The sequence below is a fragment of the Tachyglossus aculeatus genome, chromosome 3, assembly GCF_015852505.1.
Source record: "Tachyglossus aculeatus isolate mTacAcu1 chromosome 3, mTacAcu1.pri, whole genome shotgun sequence".
In the NCBI taxonomy this organism is placed as follows: Eukaryota; Metazoa; Chordata; class Mammalia; order Monotremata; family Tachyglossidae; genus Tachyglossus; species Tachyglossus aculeatus.
This window is the reverse complement of record NC_052068.1, coordinates 23,669,784-23,688,210: the sequence shown is the minus strand read 5'-3', so window position 1 is coordinate 23,688,210 and position 18,427 is coordinate 23,669,784. Positions and strand designations below refer to the sequence as shown.

General features: G+C 45.2%; 1 protein-coding gene across 2 annotated transcripts in view; it reads right to left on the bottom strand.

The window, feature by feature from the left end:
• Positions 1 to 18,427, bottom strand: part of ENTPD7 (ectonucleoside triphosphate diphosphohydrolase 7) — an 86,730-nt gene that overhangs the window by 20,470 nt on the left and 47,833 nt on the right. For both annotated transcript variants that reach the window (XM_038744143.1, XM_038744144.1), the window contains 4 exons: positions 8,902 to 9,005; positions 5,212 to 5,268; positions 4,586 to 4,719; positions 1,753 to 1,919 (listed from right to left, as the gene is read on the bottom strand). In XM_038744143.1, the coding sequence (XP_038600071.1) occupies positions 1,753 to 1,919; positions 4,586 to 4,719; positions 5,212 to 5,268; positions 8,902 to 9,005 (462 nt within the window). The remainder of the gene's footprint in view (positions 1 to 1,752; positions 1,920 to 4,585; positions 4,720 to 5,211; positions 5,269 to 8,901; positions 9,006 to 18,427) is intronic.

Here is an 18,427-nt window from a genome sequence, read left to right as displayed (position 1 = left end):
CTGACACAAAACAAGACATGTAGACAGGTGATGGTGGCAATCACATTGGGTTCATTTATGGGAGTGGCGGAGTAGGAGAAGGGCTTCATTAAAAACCTGTAAGACCTGATGCCCATGAATTCTGTCCTCACAGGAGCTAAACTGCCTATTGTCTATGGTACTTAGTCCGTGCTGCCTATGTACTAAATGACAGGTTAATCATTCAATAGTATTTATTGCACAATTATTGTGTGCAAAGCACTGTAAAAAGCAACTTGGGGAGCACAATAGATTTAGTGGATATTATCCCTGCCCTCAAGGAGCTTATCGTCTATTTTGTGCTGAGCGCTTGGGAGAGCACAATAGTCAGAAGACGTGATCCCTGCCTTCAAGAAGCTTACAATGTAGCCTTGGGTTAAATGAAATATAATCAGATTGGAGACAGCTTACACTCTGTTTGCACCCATGCTAAAGCACAAGCCTGAGGGGCAGAAGGTCATGGGTTCTAATCCCGGCTCCTCCACTTGTCGGCTCTGTGAACTTGGGCAAGTCACTTCACTTCTTTGTTCCTCAATCACCTCGTCTGGAAAATGGGGATTGAGACTGTGAGCCCCACGTGGGACAGGGACTGTTTCTGATTCCATCTGCTTGTATCTACCCCAGCGCTTAGTATAGTACTTAGCACATTTTCATTCATTCAGTCAGTCGTATTTATTGAGCGCTTACCGTGTGCAGAGCACTGGACTAAGCGCTTGGGAAGTCCAAGTTGGCAACATACAGAGACAGTCCCTACCCAACAGTGGGCTCACAGTCTAAAAGGGGGAGACAGAGAACAAAACCAAACATACTAACAAAATAAAATAAATAGAATAGATATGTACAAGTAAAATAAATAGAGTAATAAATATGTACAAACATATATACATATATACAGGTGCTGTGGGAAGGGAAGGAGGTAAGATGGGGGGATGGAGAGGGGGACGAGGGGGAGAGGAAGGAAGGGGCTCAGTCTGGGAAGGCCTCCTGGGAGAAACACATAGTAAATGCTTAACAAATACCACGATTATTAGTATTATTATCCTTATTCCTATTCATCCATCGTTTTTATCTGTCTTCCCCCATTAATTCTGCAAGCTTCTTGAGGGCAGGGGGCAAGTGTTTAACACAGTGCTTGGAATATAGTAAGCGCTTAACAAATACCATCATTATTATTATTACAGTGCTTCACACTCAGAAGGAGCTCAACTGATTGATTGAATAAGAGACCTTAATTCATATGGAATGTCTTCATCCAGACAGAGGGATCCTGCAATTAGACAATCTCAAAGAATAATTATTTTTGACATGGAAATGTCATCCTAGATGCCCTGGGGAACAGAACAACTGAGATTAGGAGCTATGTATCCTTCCTATGTCCTAAGGCTCTCCAGGGCATTTAGCATATTTTGACAAAATGGAGATAGAGCTGCCTTCATCCTAATTTGGATGTCACTTGCCTGCCATGTGACCTTGGACAAGTCACTTAACTTCTCTGTGCCTCAGTTTCCTCACCTGCAAAATGGGGATGAAATACCTGATCTCCCTCCTTCATAGGCTATTAGCCCTGTGTGGGATCGGGACTGTATCTGACCTGACTACTTATATCTTCCCCAGAGCTTAGTGCAGTACTGGGCACCTAACAAACAATTAACAAAGATCACTATTGTTATCGTCACCGCTATTATTATTGTTGTTGTGATTAATCTGGGCACCCAGGCCCTGTGGCAAAATTACCGATTTCGGGTAAGGGTTTCATTCAGCATGAGGTCTTCATAGCGCTGCCGGGCAAAGTTGCCCCCGAAGCCCAAAAAAGTGGCGACGTATACCCTGTACACGTGGTCGGTGTGTTGGGCGTCACAGCCCAGGTTGAATTCGGCCAGCAGATTCTTGGCAGCCTCCTCCTGGAACACAACGGGAAATCAATCAATCAATCAATCAATCATCAATCAATCATATTTATTGAGCGCTTACTGTGTGCAAAGCACTGTACTAAGCGCTTGGGAAGTCCAAGTTGGCAACATATAGAGACGGTCCCTACCCAACAGTGGGCTCACAGTCTAGAAGGGGGAGACAGAGAACAAAACCAAACATATTAACAAAATACAATCAACAGAATAGATATGTACAAGTAAAATAGAGTAATAAATATGTACAAACATATATACAGGAAAGGAAAGGGCTGATGATTTCCTGAATGCGGTCCCAGTCGGCCTCGACTGATTAGGCCAAACTAGCTCTCTTCCCCTCTTCAAAGCCCTACTGAGCGCTCACCTCCTCCCGGAGGCCTTCCCAGACTGAGCCTCCCCCTTTTCTCTGCTCCTCCTCCCCTCCTCATTGTTGCTACTCCCTCCCTCTGCTCTACCCCCTTCCCTGACCCACAGCACTTGTGCATACTTGTACTTATTACTCTATTTTATTAATGATGTGCATATATTTATAATTCTATTTATCTAGTCCATTTGTTTCGTTTTGTTGACCGTGAGCCTGTTGTTGGGTAGGGACTGTATCTGTTGCCGAACTGTACTTTCCAAGCACTTACTACAGTGCTCTGCACATGGCGAGCGCTCAGTAAATACAACTGAATGAATGATGAATGAATTACTTGACTTGGCTGTAATTTTGATTATGCTGTGACCAGCGCTTAGAACAGTGCTCAGCGCTTAGAAAAGTGCTTTGCACATAGTAAGCGCTTAATAAATGCTATCATTATTATTATTATTATGCCTCCAGGCATTTCCTGGCACGGGGAAGAATTGCCCTGGGCCGGCAGTGGCCCTCTCTGGGCTATGAGCAGAGCTCCTGAGGCTTTCACCAGGCCCAGAAGCAGTCTATGGATCGGCGAAGGCCTAATTCTACTTTGTTCTTTAAATGTCGTCGAATCGTTTCCGACCCACAGTGACTCCACGGACGCAGCCTCTTCGGACCGTCCCATCTTCTGTCATGAGGTCGTTCCGATCCGCGTATCCACAGAGTTTCTTGGTAGAGATGCGGAAGCGGTTTACCGTTGCCTTCTTCCGCACAGTAAAAACTAGAGTCTCTGCCACTATCTTTAATCAATGTTTTGATCACTTGATCATCCACCCCTCCTCCCCCTCTCCATCCCCCCCGCCTTACCTCCTTCCCTTCCCCACAGCACCTGTATATATGTACATATGTTTGTACGTATTTATTACTCTATTTATTGATTTATTTTACTTGTACATATTTATTCTATTTATTTTATTAATATGTTTTGTTTTGTTCTCTGCCTCCCCCTTCTAGACTGTGAGCCCGCTGTTGGGTAGGGACCATCTCTATATGTTGCCAACTTGGACTTTCCAAGCGCTTAGTACAGTGCTCTGCACATAGTAAGCGCTCAATAAATACGACTGAATGAATGGATCTGCCTTTGACTCTTCCATGCCGCCGCTGCCTGGCACAGGTGAATCGCCTTTGTCTGACGCTTCGGCTTGGATCTTTACATTCTGGGTAGCCTTATGTGGCATATCTGTTTCCAGCTTGTACTTCCCAAGGGCTTAGTACAGTGCTCTGCACAGAGTAAGTGCTCAATAAATACGACTGAATAGCCTTAAGTTTCACCAGCATATGCAAATTCCCCTGCCACGATAAGGCGTCAATTTACCCAGGAAGAAATTTTGGTATGGAACTTTCCTTGGCTCACCCAAATTCAATTTCTGTGAGAGACCCCAACGCCTCGGTGGCAGAGTCAAACCGCCCCACTCCTTGACACAAACATGGCCCCCCTTCCTCTGTCCCCTGAGCCCCATCCCTCTCCTCTCAATCAATCAATCAATCGTATTTATTGAGCGCTTACTGTGTGCAGAGCACTGTACTAAGCGCTTGGGAAGTACAAGTCGGCAACACATAGAGACAGTCCCTACCCAACAGTGGGGTCACAGCCTAGAAGGGGGAGACAGAGAACAAAACCAAACATACTAACAAAATAAAATAAATAGAATAGATATGTACAAGATAAATAGAGTAATAAATATGTACAAACATATATACATATATATAGGTGCTGTGGGGAAGGGAAGGAGGTAAGATGGGGGGATGGAGAGGGGGGTGAAGGGGAGAGGAAGGAAGGGGCTCAGTCTGGGAAGGCCTCCTGGAGGAGGTGAGCTCTCAGTAGGGCCTTGAAGGGAGGAAGAGAGCTAGCTTGGCGGATGGGTGGAGGGAGGGCATTCCAGGCCTCTCAGCGGCCTCCTTATTTATAATGGCATTTACTAAGCACTTACTATGTGCAAAGCACTGTTCTAAGCGCTGGGGAGGTTACAAGGCGATCAGGTTGTCCCACGGGGGGCTCCCAGTCTTCATCCCCATTTTCCAGATGAGGTCACTGAGGCCCAGAGAAGTGAAGTGCCTTGCCCAAAGTCACACAGCTGACGATTGTCAGAGCCAGGATTCGAACCCATGACCGCTGACTCCAAAGCCCGGGCTCTTTCCGCTGAGCCGCGCTGCTGCTGACGCTCTTAGAGCCCTGAGGCTTGAGGGGGGTGAGGAGCGACACACGACGCCACTGGAGACCACCCCAAAATGACCCACCCCGACCCCAGTGTGCACGCACCTGATCTGGAGGAAGGACGGAGGCGGAGGTAGGAACTTCGTAAGCAATCTGGAGAGAGGCCCCTCCCATGTCCAGGACGCCTACCGTCCTCCTGCGACCAGCCGACTCTCCCTGGGGCACCACCTCGTCTCCCTCTGAAACCAAAATCACACGAGTGAGAAGCCCCCGGGGTGGGGAGGAGGGCGCGGCCAGTCCGAGCATCCGCTTCTCGGGGCCTTCGTCATCATCATCATCATCATCAATCGTATTTATTGAGCGCTTACTATGTGCAGAGCACTGTACCAAGCGCTTGGGAAGTACAAGTTGGCAACATATAGAGACGGTCCCTACCCAACAGCGGGCTCACAGTCTAAAAGGGGGAGACAGAGAACAAAACCAAACATACTAACAAAAGAAAATAAATAGAATAGATATGGACAAGTAAAATTAATAAATAAAAAAATAAGGTAATAAATCTGTACAAACGTATATACATATATACAGGTGCTGTGGGGAAGGGAAGGAGGTAAGATGGGGGGGATGGAGAGGGGGACGAGGGGGAGAGGAAGGAAGGGGCTCAGTCTGGGAAGGCCTCCGGGGTCCCGCTGAGTGACACGGCTTGGTGTATCGCAGGGAGGATCACTTACCGTCCTCGTGATCGAATCTTCCCAAAACAAAGTTGATCCCAATCCAAGCGTAGACCCCTAAATGGGAAACACAAAACCATGGGCTCCATCTCTTCGCCGCCTATCGAGACCACGGGCCTGGGAGTCCAAAGACCTGAGTTCTAATAATAATAATAATAATAATGATGATAATAATGGCATTTATTAAGCGCTTACTATGTGCAAAGCACTGTTCTAAGCGCTGGGGAGGTTACGAGGTGATCAGGTTGTCCCACGGGGGGCTCACAGTCTTCATCCCCATTTGACAGATGAGGGAACTGAGGCCCAGAGAAATTAAGTGACTTGCCCAAAGTCACACAGCTGACAAGTGGCGGAGCCGAGATTTGAACCCACGACCTCTGACTCCAAAGCCCGGGCTCTTTCCACTGAGCCACGCCGCAATCCCTGCTGTGTGACCTTGGGCAAGCGACTTATCGTCACTGTGCCTCAGTTCCCTCATCTATACATTGGGGATTCAATACCTGTTTTCCCTCCTACTTGCCCATGTGGGCCATGACAGTGGAAAGAGCCCGGGCTTTGGAGTCAGAGGTCACGGGTTCAAATCCCGGTTCCGCCAACTGTCAGCTGTGTGACTTCAGGCAAGTCACTTAACTTGTCTGGGCCTCAGCTACCTCATCTGTAAAATGGGGATTAAAACTGTGAGCCCCCCGTGGGACAACCTGATCACCCTGCAACCTCCCCAGTGCTTAGAACAGTGCTTTGTACATAGTAAGTGCTTAACAAATACTATCATTATTATTATTATCTATTCAGGAACTCACCATAGTGCTTACCACATAGTAAGAACTTAACAAATACCGCTATCATTGTTATTATTATTATTATTATTCTACGTCTCCAGGTTGACCTTGTCCCATCTGGCTCTACCCTGTCCTACCTCGGCTGAAAGTTTCTCCATCAATTCCCAGCTTTGGTTCACTCAAACGCGGCTCTACCCCTACAGCTGCTGTTTTCAGTGCGGCCCTGATGTGTCAAATCTAGAGTTGGGGGATGACAGCCTCCAACACGAAACACAAGAAACTCACCAGCTGATCCCCCCATAATATACACTTTGGCGCAAAGGGGAAACAAAGTCACCCAGTGCAGTCAACTGTCAGTCAGGGGCCTGGACCAGTCTCAACCACAAGCTGAGAAAGTTCTTGCCTCTGAATTCAGAGCTACTCTTTCACTTCAGCCCCATCTGCTATGGAAAAGAATTCTAAATTTTTGAGCACATAGTGTTCAATAGTTGCAATAGTAGTAAGAGCTTAACCAATACCGTTAAAAACAATTATGCTTTTGTAAGAACAATAAAGGAGACATTTTATTTTGTTAGTATGTTTGGTTTGTTCTCTGTCTCTCCCTTTTAGACTGTGAGCCCACTGTTGGGTAGGGACTGTCTCTATATGTTGCCAATTTGTACTTCCCAAGCGCTTAGTACAGTGCTCTGCACATAGTAAGCGCTCAATAAATACGATTGATGATGACGATCAAATATTCTCCGGGTTTTCGTTTGTAATCAATTCACTCTTTAGCACACCGGAACCCTCCTTTATTCTTCTTAATTGTAAAAAGACTGTCTGGGCCAATTCTCTAGCCTTCCCACTTCCTTGTTGCTAGGTAACAAATCGAAGGAAGGGACTATTAATCAATCAATCGTATTTATTGAGCGCTTACTGTGTGCAGAGCACTCTACTAAGCGCTTGGGAAGTCCAAGTTGGCAACATATAGACACGGTCCCTACCCAACAGTGGGCTCACAGTCTAGAAGGGGGACTGTCTCTCTATAATAATAATAATAATAATAATGATGGCATTTATTAAGCACTTACTATGTGCAAAGCACTGTTCTAAGCGCTGGGGAGGTTACAAGGTGATCAGGTTTACCCACGGGAGGGCTCACAGTCTTAATCCCCATTTTAGAGATGAGGTAACTGAGGCACAGAGAAGTTAAGTGACTTGCCCAAAGTCACACGGTTGACAATTGGTGGAGCCGGGATTTGAACCCATGACCTCTGACTCCAAAGCCCCTGCTCTTTCCACTGAGCCACGCTGCTTCTCTAAATATATGTTGCCAACTTGTACTTCCCAAGCGCTTAGTACAGTGCTCTGCACACAGTAAGCGCTCAATAAATACGATTGATTGATTGACTACCCACTCCGTGCTGTGGGATTTTCAGGATTACCATGAGATGAGAAAGTCCACGGAGGATCATCATCAGCACTAATTAGAACTATTTATTAAGCACCCCCTTGCTCACAGATGAGAAGCAGCGTGGCCTAGAGGGTAGACCACAGTCCTGTAAGTCAGAAGGACCTGGGTTCTAGTCCTGCTCCACCACATGTCTGCTGTGTGACCTTGGGCAAGTTACTTCACTGTGCTGTGCTGTGGGGATTAAGACTGTAAACCCCATGTGAGACTTTATCTAACCTGATTAATTTAGAACAGTGCCTGGTACATAGTAAATGTTTAACAAGAAGCAGCGTGGTTCAGTGGAAAGAGCCCAGGCTTTGGAGTCAGAGGTCATGGGTTCAAATCCCGGCTCCGCCACTTATCAGCTGTGTGACCTTGGGCAAGTCACTTCACTTCTCTGGGCCTCAGTTACCTCATCTGTAAAATGGGGATGAAGACTGTGAGCCCCCCGTGGGACAACCTGATCGCCTTGTTAACCTCCCCGGCGCTTAGAACAGTGCTTTGCACATAGTAAGCGCTTAACAAATGCTATCATTATTACTAACAAATGCCATAAAAAAATAGCTATCTATGCAGAATAGTTTAAAAGAGAAACTTCCTATCCTCCTCTAAAAATGAACAGTCTTAAACAAGTATCGTTAATATAACATAGAAGTAACTATTTAGCAAAGGCAAAAAGAGTGCGTATAGGCAAAAAATACATGATGAAAAGTAACCTGTATTTGCAAAATGCACCAACTGGACCCCACTTATAATAATAATAATAATAATAATAATAATAATAATAATAATAATAATAGGATTTGTTAAGCGCTTACAATGTGCCAAGCACCGTTCTAAGCGCTGGGGAAGATACAAGATACAAGATCCAGGAGGCCTTCCCAGACTGAGCCCCTTCATTCCTCTCCCCCTCATCCCCCTCTCCATCCCCCCATCTTACCTCGTTCCCTTCCCCACAGCACCTGTATAGATGTATATATGTTTGTACATATTTATTACTCTATTTATTTATTTATTTATTTATTTTAATTGTACATATCTATTCTATTTATTTTATTTTGTTAGTATGTTTGGTTTTGTTCTCTGTCTCCCCCTTTTAGACTGTGAGCCCACTGTTGGGCAGGACTGTCTCTGTGTGTTGCAAACTTGTACTTCCCAAGCGCTTAGTACAGTGCTCTGCACACAGTAAGCGCTCAATAAATACGATTGATGATGATGACGATGATACAAGGTAATCAGGTTGTTCCCATGGGGCTCAGAGTCTTCATCCCCATTTTCCAGATGAGGTAACCGAGGCACAGAGAAGTGACTTGTCCAAAGTCACACAGCTGATAAGTGGCGGAGGCGGGATTGGGAGCCACAACCTCTGATTTCCCAAGCCCAGGCTCTTGCCACTAAGCCACGCCGCTTCTCTTGACCCTAAATCCTCGTTTCCTGATGCCGCAACTGGTATTAACACAACTAATTAGGAAATCTTACCTTCCTGCTTCCCAGAGATGACTTCAGCTTGAGACTGGGAGAAGAGGAAATCAAACTCCGCAGGTAAATCTTTCACCAGATCGATTAGGATTGCCTGCTGCTGCCTGAGGGAAAGATGAAAACACACAATCCAAAAATTAGCATTAAGCAGTTTTCTTCATGCCCCATCCGCCTCTGTTCCTGACCATCTCACAATAAAAAAAGATCAATAACAGTGGTAGTTGTTGAGTGATTAATATGTGCCAGACGAAGCACTGGGGTAGTTATAAATTAATTACTCCTCGTTCCACACTGGGCTCAAAGTCTAAGGGGAGAGACCGGGTATCTTATCCCCATTCAGCAGGTGAGGAAACAGGCCCGGAAAGGTAAAGTGACTGGCCCAAGGTCACACGGCCGGTGGTGGAGCTGGAATTAGAATCCAAGTCTCCTGATCCCTAGTCCCGTGGTCTTCCCAATCAATCAATCGTATTTATTGAGCGCTTACTATGTGCAGAGCACTGTACTAAGCGCTTGGGAAGTACAAGCTGGCAACAAGTGTTACCAGTGCCTCTAGACTGTGAGCTCGTTGTGGGCAGGAATGTGTCTGTTGTTGTTATATTTTACTCTCTCAAGAGCTTAGTACAGTGTTTTGCACACAGTAAGTGCTCAATAAATAATAATAATAATAATAATAATGGCATTTGTTAAGCGCTTACTATGTGCAAAGTACTGTTCTAAGTGCTGGGGAGGTTAAAAGGTGATCAGGTTGTCCCACGGGGGGCTCACAGTCTTCATCCCCATTTTACAGATGAGGGAACTGAGGCCCAGAGAAGTGAAGTGACTTGCCCAGAGTCACACAGCTGACAGCTGGCCGAGCGGGGATTTGAACCCATGACCTTTTAGACTGCGAGCCCACTGTTGGGTAGGGACTGTCTCTATATGTTGCCAACTTGTACTTCCCAATCAGTACAGTGCTCTGCACATAGTAAGCGCTCAATAAATACGATTGATTGAGTGATTGATTGACCTCTGACTCCAAAGCCCGGGCTCTTTCCACTGAGCCACTCTCTGCTTCTCTACATACAACTGAATGAATGGAATTAACCCTGATAACGTTGCCCTTGGATTTCAAAGTCTAGAGAATGTCAAGAAAACACAGGCTGTTTCAATCTTGACATATTGGGCCATGGAAAAATGGAGAAAACATTGGTCTGGGAGATAGGAATCCAGAGATCTACTCGACTCACTCAAAAAACCTGGAAAACTTCTCTGGTTCAGTTTCACCGTCCGTAAAATGGGGAAAATTACGCCCGTCCTTAACTCGTCAAAGAATTGTGATGATGAATGAGGAAATGTTCAGAACCTCCTAATACCATCTCTGGGCCCTCTAACCTCCAGATCCTAGGAAACAGGAGACTGTCGACTCCCGTGGGCTGGGATCGTGTCTACCAACTCTGTTGTTTCATCCATTCATTCATTCAATCGTATTTATTGAGCGCTTACTGTGTGCAGAGCATTCATTCATTCATTCAATCGTATTTATTGAGCGCTTCCTGTGTGCAGAGCACTGGACTAAGCGCTTGGGAGGTACAAGTTGGCAGCCTATAGAGCTGGTCCCTACCCAACAGCGGGCTCACGGTCTAGAAGGGGGAGACAGACAACAAAACAAAACTTTCCCAAGCGCTTAGTGCAGTGCTCTGCACACAGTATGTGCTCGGTAAACGCCGCTGACCGAAATAACAGCCATGGGAATCCAACCCTCACACCACCCAACCTAGCCAGGCCCAATAGGCTTGAATAGTGATTTTTAGGGGAATTCCATCATTCCTAGTGAACAACTCACACTAGACAAACACAATCTGGTGATATCATTTGGTCATCATTCACTCTTGCTCTGGAAAAAAAATAAATGACTACAGAAACAGTGGGTCAAACAAATCACTTCAGGAGCCCAAAAGTCAGTTACTGCCTGCGGATTAGGCCCATATTAGGAAAAAAAAGTTTCTTCTGCATTACGGATTCCAGCAAATCTCATCTTTATTTGGCGGCAGCACGTTCAAACTCTCACCCAGAACTCAGAAAAATACTGCCGGGGGAGGGTGTTAAATGAAGCTTTATTTCATCATCATCAATCGTATTTATTGAGCGCTTACTGTGTGCAAAGCACTGTACTAAGCGCTCAGGAAGTACAAATTGGCAACATATAGAGACAGTCCCTGCCCAACAGTGGGCTCACAGTCTAAAAGGGTGCGGTCCACATTCTTCTTCTCCTTATTTATGCTTCTTGGGCCCCAGAAAAGAAACCAAGGTCAGGATTACATCCGGTTACATCAATCAATCAATCGTATTTATTGAGCGCTTACTGTGTGCAGAGCACTGTACTAAGTGCTTGGGAAGTACAAGTTGGCAACATACAGAGACAGTCCCTACCCAACAATGGGCTCACATGAGCTCACTCATACGATGCCTTATACACTCTGGTAATTAATTACACTCCTCTTTGGTGTCTAAACTGTTGCCTATTTTTCTTTATCTCCGGCTTCACAAACCAGAGCCGGACAGAAATCGTCGGGTCATTTTCTACCCCGTACAGTCCCGGAAGCCCTAACCAAAGTGAGTTATTGGTTAGATAACCTAATTCCTCCCGCAAGCATTAGATAACCTAATTCCTCCTGCAAAGAGGCTTCCAACAACTCAGTTTTTACCATACGTGGAAAATGCCACCACTCATAATAATAATAATAGTAATTGTGGTATTTGTTAAGTGCTCACTATATGCCTGGCACTGTACTAAGCGCTGGGGTGGACGTAAGCATATCGGGTTGGACACAGTCCCTGTCATTCATTCATTCATTCATTCATTCAATCAATCAATCAATCAATCGTATTTATTGAGCGCTCACTATGTGCAGAGCACTGTACTAAGCGCTTGGGAAGTACAAATTGGCATCACATAGAGACAGTCCCTACCCAACAGTGGGCTCACAGTCTAAAAGACTGTCAATCGTATTTATTGAGCGCTTACTGTGTGCAGAGCACTGTACTAATGATGGCATTTGTTAAGCGCTTACTATGTGCCAAGCACTGTTCTAAGCGCTGGGGTAGATACAAGCTAATCAGGTTGTCCCTCGTGGGGCTCCCAGTCTTCATCCCCATTTTAATAATAATAATAATAATGATAATAATGGTATTTGTTAAGTGCTTACTATGTGCCAAGCCCTGTTCTAAGCGCTGGGGTAGATACAAGGTAATCAGGTTGTCCCTCGTGGGACTCACAGTCTTAATCCCCATTTTAATAATAATAATAATAATGGTATTTGTTAAGTGCTTACTATGTGCCAAGCACTGTTCTAAGCGTTGGGGAAGATACGAGGTATTCATTCATTCAATCGTGTTTATTGAGCGCTTCCTGTGTGCAGAGCACTGGACTAAGCGCTTGGGAAGGACAGAAGGGCAACATATAGAGACGGTCCCTACTCAACAACGGGCTCCCAGTCTCGAGCACCCATTTCACAGATGAGGTATCTGAGGTCCAGAAGTGAAGTGACTTATCCAAGGCCACACAGCAGACAAGCGGCGGAGCTGGATTAGAACCCACGACCTTCTGACTCTCAAACCTGTGTTCTAGCCACTATGTCATGCTGGTTGGAAGAGGGCAATTGAACCGGAAATCAGAAAATTGGGTTCTTGTCCCGTCTCAGTCACTGTGTGTGTGTCCTCGGTTGCTTAACCTCTCTGTTCCTCAGTTTCTTCACCTGCTAAAGCCTGGCTCAGTGGAAAGAGCCCGGGCTTTGGAGTCAGAGGTCATGGGTTCAAATCCTGGCTCCCCCACTTGTCAGCTGGGTGACTTTGGGCAAGTCACTTCACTTCTCTGGGCCTCAGTTACCTCACCTGTAAAATGGGCATTAAGACTGTGAGCCCCCCGTGGGACAGCCTGATCACCTTGTAAACTCCCCAGCGCTTAGAACAGTGCTTTGCACATAGTAAGCGCTTAATAAATGCCATCATCATTATTCTTATCATTATTACTAAATAAGGATAATACTTATTCCTCCCTACTTCTCAGGTTTCTGGGAAGCCAAGCAAGATAAATGATGTAAAAATTCTTTGGGAAACAAAATACCTGTATCAAATTCAAAGTATGAAAATGCATTTAATGTTAGTTAAAATGTTAGTACGTTTGGTTTTGTTCTCTGTCTCCTCCTTTTAGACTGTGAGCCCACTGTTGGGTAGGGACTGTCTCTATATGTTGCCAACTTGTACTTCCCAAGCGCTTAGTACAGTGCTCTGCACACAGTAAGCGCTCAGTAAATACGATTGATGATGATGATGATTTAATACAATGACCATAGTCTCCCTTGGTCTTAATTTTATATTTCATGGGCTTTCTTACCATTCAATGATGTTCACCCATTTTACTGATTCAGTCAACCAATCGATGGCATTTATCGTGTGCGCACTGTGTGCAGAGCACTGTACAAAGTGCTTGGGAGAGTACAACCGAGTTGGTAGACCCATTCCCTGCCCACAACGAGTTTATACTCTGTTACAGTGTACTCTCCCAAGCCCTCAGCACAGTGCTCTGCACACAGTAAGTGCTCAATAAATACGACTGATTGATTAATTGATTGATTCACTTCACATCAACCCCTGCTCCAGCCCAGAAAGTGAAGCAGCATGGCGCGGTGGATAGAGTAGGTGTCAGAAGGTCATGAGTTCTAATCCCGACTCTGCCACATGTCTGCTGTGTGACCTCGGGCAAGTCACCTCACTTCTCTGGGGCCTCAGTTACCTCACCTGTAAAATGGGGATTAGGACTGCGAGCCCCATGTGGGACAGGGACTGTGTCCAGCCGGATTACCTGTATCTAGCCCAGCACTTAGAACAGTGCTTGGCACAGAATAAGAGTTTAACAAATGTCATAATAAAGGACGAGGAGGCCGCAAGCAGGATAAGGCCTTCTGCACTTTTAGGATGCTGGGAAAAGCCATTACAGTAGTTGGGATTTGGGGAACGGGTGAGTTGTACAGCAAGGAATCGGAAACTCGGCTTCTCTGGCCACAGAACCTTAACACTCATTGTAATAATAAGAATAATAATAATAATGATGGCATTTATTAAGTACTTACTATATGCAAAGTACTGTTCTAAGCACTGGGGAGGTTACAAGCTGATCATGTTGTCCCACAGGGGGCTCACAGTCTTAATCCCCATTTTACAGATGAGGTAACTGAGGCACAGAGAAGTTAAATGGCTTGCCCAAAGTCACACAGCTGACAGTGACGATGATGATGATAATGATGGTATTTGTTAAGCACTTACTATGTGCAAAGCACTGTTCTAAGCACTGGGGAGGATACAAGGTGATCAGGCTGTCCCACGGGGGGCTCACAGTCTTAATCCCCATTTTCCAGATGAGGTAACTGAGGCACAGGGAAGTGAAGTGGCTCGCCCAAAGTCACACAGCTGACAACTGGCGGAGCCGGGATTTGAACCCATGACCTCTGACTCCAAAGCCCAGGCTCTTTCCATTGAGCCACGCTGCTTCTCTATTGTATTTATCCTTATCCTTGTCTTTTACGTTGTTTTGGGGTTTTGATGTGTCAGGGACCACATCTTTTAGACTGTGAGCCCGCTGTTGGGTAGGGACTGTCTCTATATGCTGCCAATTTGTACTTCCCAAGCGCTTAGTACAGTGCTCTGCACATAGTAAGCGCTCAATAAATACGATTGATGATGATCTGATTCTCACCAGTGTATTTTTTCCCAGTGTTTACTGCAGTGCTTTGCACAGAGTAGGTGCTCAGCACTATGACTGCTACTAAAAGGCAAAAATGGGAAAATGTTTGCTTTTGTAAAACAAGGTCCGTTTACTGGAATCTGCCAATGGTTAAGTTCTTGGCCTTCAGGGTGAGCTTCTAACAGAATGTTTTCCAAAAGCACGTATCGGGCCAGATTTTAAAATGATGAACCATGAGGTGAGAAGCAGCGTGGCTCAGTGGAAAGAGCCCGGGCTTGGGAGTCGGAGGTCGTGAGTTCTAATTCCGGCTCCGCCACTTGTCAGCTGGGTGACTTTGGGAAAGTCAGGTAACTTCTCTGTGCCTCAGTGACCTCATCTGGAAAATGGGGATTAAGACTGTGAGCTCCATGTGGGACAACCTGTTTACCTTGCATCTACCCGTGCTTAGAACAGTGTTTGGCACATAGTAAGCGCTTAGCAAATACCAAATTTATTATTATTATTATTATTATTATTATTGTTATATTTCAGTGTTAGGCATTCCCCTTTCTTAATATGAGAGGGACAATACCCAGATGATTGGGGGTTTTGGGGTGGGAGAAGGGGAGGGGAGAATGAGGAAAGCTACTTCTACTGCCTGATTGAGCCAGGTAATAATATTAATATTAATAATAATAATAATAATAATAATGATGGCATTTATTAAGCGCTTACTATGTGCAAAGAGCAGAAGTAAAATTCTGTAGGTCTCTCCTATAAAAATAACAGTGACATTAATACCATTAGTAGGGGTGGAGGTAGTTTGGAAGTGAATAAACTCCCATATATAGTTGTCCTCTGTATTTGAGGAAGATCAATCAAAAATGGTATTTATTGGATGCTTACTGTATATATGTTTCTACATATTTATTTATCTTACTTATACATATTTATTCTATTTATTCTATTTTGTTAATATGTTTTGTGTCTGTCTCCCCTTCTAGACAGTGAGCCTGCTGTTGGGTAGGGACCATCTCTATATGTTGCCAAATTGGACTTCCCAAGCGCTTAGTCCAGTGCTCTGCACACAGTAAGCGCTCAATAAAGACGATTGAATGAATGAACTTGTACTTCCCAAGCGCTTAGTACAGTGCTCTGCACACAGTAAGCGCTCAATAAATACGACTGAATGAATGAATATATGTATATATGTTTGTACATATTTATTTATCTTACTTGTACATATTTATTCTATTTTGTTAATATGTTTTGTTCCCTGTTTCCCCCTTCTAGACTGTGAGCCCGCTGTTGTGTAGGGACCATCTCTAGATGTTGCCAACTTGTACTTCCCAAGTGCTTAGTCCAGTGCTCTGCACACAGTAAGCGCTCAATAAATATGATTGAATTAATGAACTTGTACTTCCCAAGTGCTTAGTCCAGAGCTCTGCACACAGTAAGTGCTCAATAAATGCGACTGAATGAATGAATATATGCATATATGTTTGTACATATTTATTTATCTTACTTGTACATATTTACTCTATTTTGTTAATATGTTTTGTTGTCTGCCTCCCCCTTCTAGACTGTGAGCCCGCTGTTGGGTAGGGACCATCAGTATATGTTGCCAACTTGGACTTCCCAAGTGCTTAGTCCAGTGCTCTGCATACAGTAAGCGCTCAATAAATACGATTGAATGAATGAACTTGTACTTCCCAAGCGCTTAGTCCAGTGCTCTGCCCACAGTAAGCGCTCAATAAATACGACTGAATGAATGAATGAACTTGTACTTCCCAAGCGCTTAGTCCAGTGCTCTGCCCACAGTAAGCGCTCAATAAATATGATTGAATGAATGAATGAACTTGTACTTCCCAAGCGCTTAGTCCAGTGCTCTGCCCACAGTAAGCGCTCAATAAATACGATTGAATGAATGAAAAAAATGCAGAGCACTGTACTAAGTGCCAAGAAGACACTGCAGGTGAAGTTCACTTATAGAAGCACGAAAAGTTCTGACTCTTGAGCTGCATGTCAGCGGTGCATTTCACTGTTCTCACTTTTGCCTCCATCTCAAGATCCTCTCTCTAAGCGCCGACATTTTCTTGAGAGCTCTTCTGGTGTTCTGCAATTGCCTTCCAATTTTCAGCTGCGATTATCTGAGGCTTTGTTTTACTGCCTTCTTCATTCATTCATTCATTCATTCAATCGTATTTATTGAGCGCTTACTGTGTGCAGACTAGACTCTAGTTTTCTAGACTGTGAGCCCACTGTTCGGCAGGGACTGTCTCTATATGTTGCCAACTTGTACTTCCCAAGGGCTTAGTCCAGTGCTCTGCACACAGTAAGCGCTCAATAAATTGACTGATTGATTGCAGAGCACTGTACTAAGCGCTTGGGAAGTACAAGTTGGCAACATATAGAGACGGTCCCTACCCAACAGTGGGCTCACAGTCTAGAAGGGGGCTCTAAAAGGCATCCTCTTTTCCCCCTGTTTTCATCAGAGAAGCAGCGTGGCTCAGTGGAATGAGCCCGGGCTTTGGAGTCAGGGGTCCTGGGTTCGAATCCCGGCTCCACTAATGGTCAGCTGTGTGTCCTTGGGCCAGTCACTTAACTTCTCTGCGCCTCAGTTACCTCATCTGTAAAATGGGGATTGACTGTGAGCCCCACGGGGGGCAACCTGATCACCTTGTAACCTCCCCAGCGCTTAGAACGGTGCTTTGCACACAGTAAGCGCTTAATAAATGCCATTATTATTTACCCACTGCAGCTGCCCCTGTAGAGCTAGGACAGTGCTAAGCGCTTAGTACAGTGCTCGGCACACAGTAGGCGCTCAATAAATACAACTGAATGAAATACGACTGAATGAATGTTTGGCTAGTCTACTGTCACCCAGATTATCTGAGGCTTCGTTTACTGCATCCTCTTTTGCCCGTTTTTATTCACCCGACGTCAGCTTTCCCATGTAGAAGCTGCCACCCATTTTCCTCGACATCCCACCCAGCAAGGCTGTGTTTTAGACTGTGAGCCCACTGTTGGGTAGGGACTGTCTCTATATGTTGCCAACTTGTACTTCCCAAGCGCTTAGTACAGTGCTCTGCACACAGTAAGCGCTCAATAAATACGATTGATGATGATGATGTTGAGGTGAAATAGCGTCACGGCCAAGAGCCCCCCCTTAATTTCAGGACTTCATCATTTCGGGTGCTGCCCTGTACGGGACGTTCATTCCATCGCATTTATTGAGCGCTTACTGTGTGCAGAGCACTGGACTAAGCGCTTAACAAGGATGGAACTGTTCAAGGACTCTGACGTGCTGCCTGGGAGGGATCCCATGAGAAGCAGCGTGGCTCAGTGGAAAGAGCCCGGGCTTTGGAGGCAGAGGTCACGGGTTCAAATCCCGGCTCCGCCAATTGTCAGCTGTGGGACTTTGGGCAAGTCACTTCACTTCTTTGTGCCTCAGTTACCTTATCTGTAAAATGGGAATTAAGACTGCGAGCCCCCTGTGGGACAACCTGATCACCTTGTTACCTCCCCAGCGCTTAGAACAGTGCTTTGCACATAGTAAGTGCTTAACAAATGCCATTATTATCATTATTATTATCAATCAATTGCATTTACTGAGCACTTACTGTGTGCACAGCACTGTACTAAGTGCTTGGGAAGTACAAGATGGCAACATCTAGAGACAGTCCCTACCCAACAGTGGGCTCACAATCTATCCCATCCCATCCATTCCAGATTGATGCCACTTGCTTGAGAGCCTCGCACAGACTCCAATAAAAGGTAATAATAATAACAATGATGGCATTTATTAAGCGCCTACTGTGTGCAAAG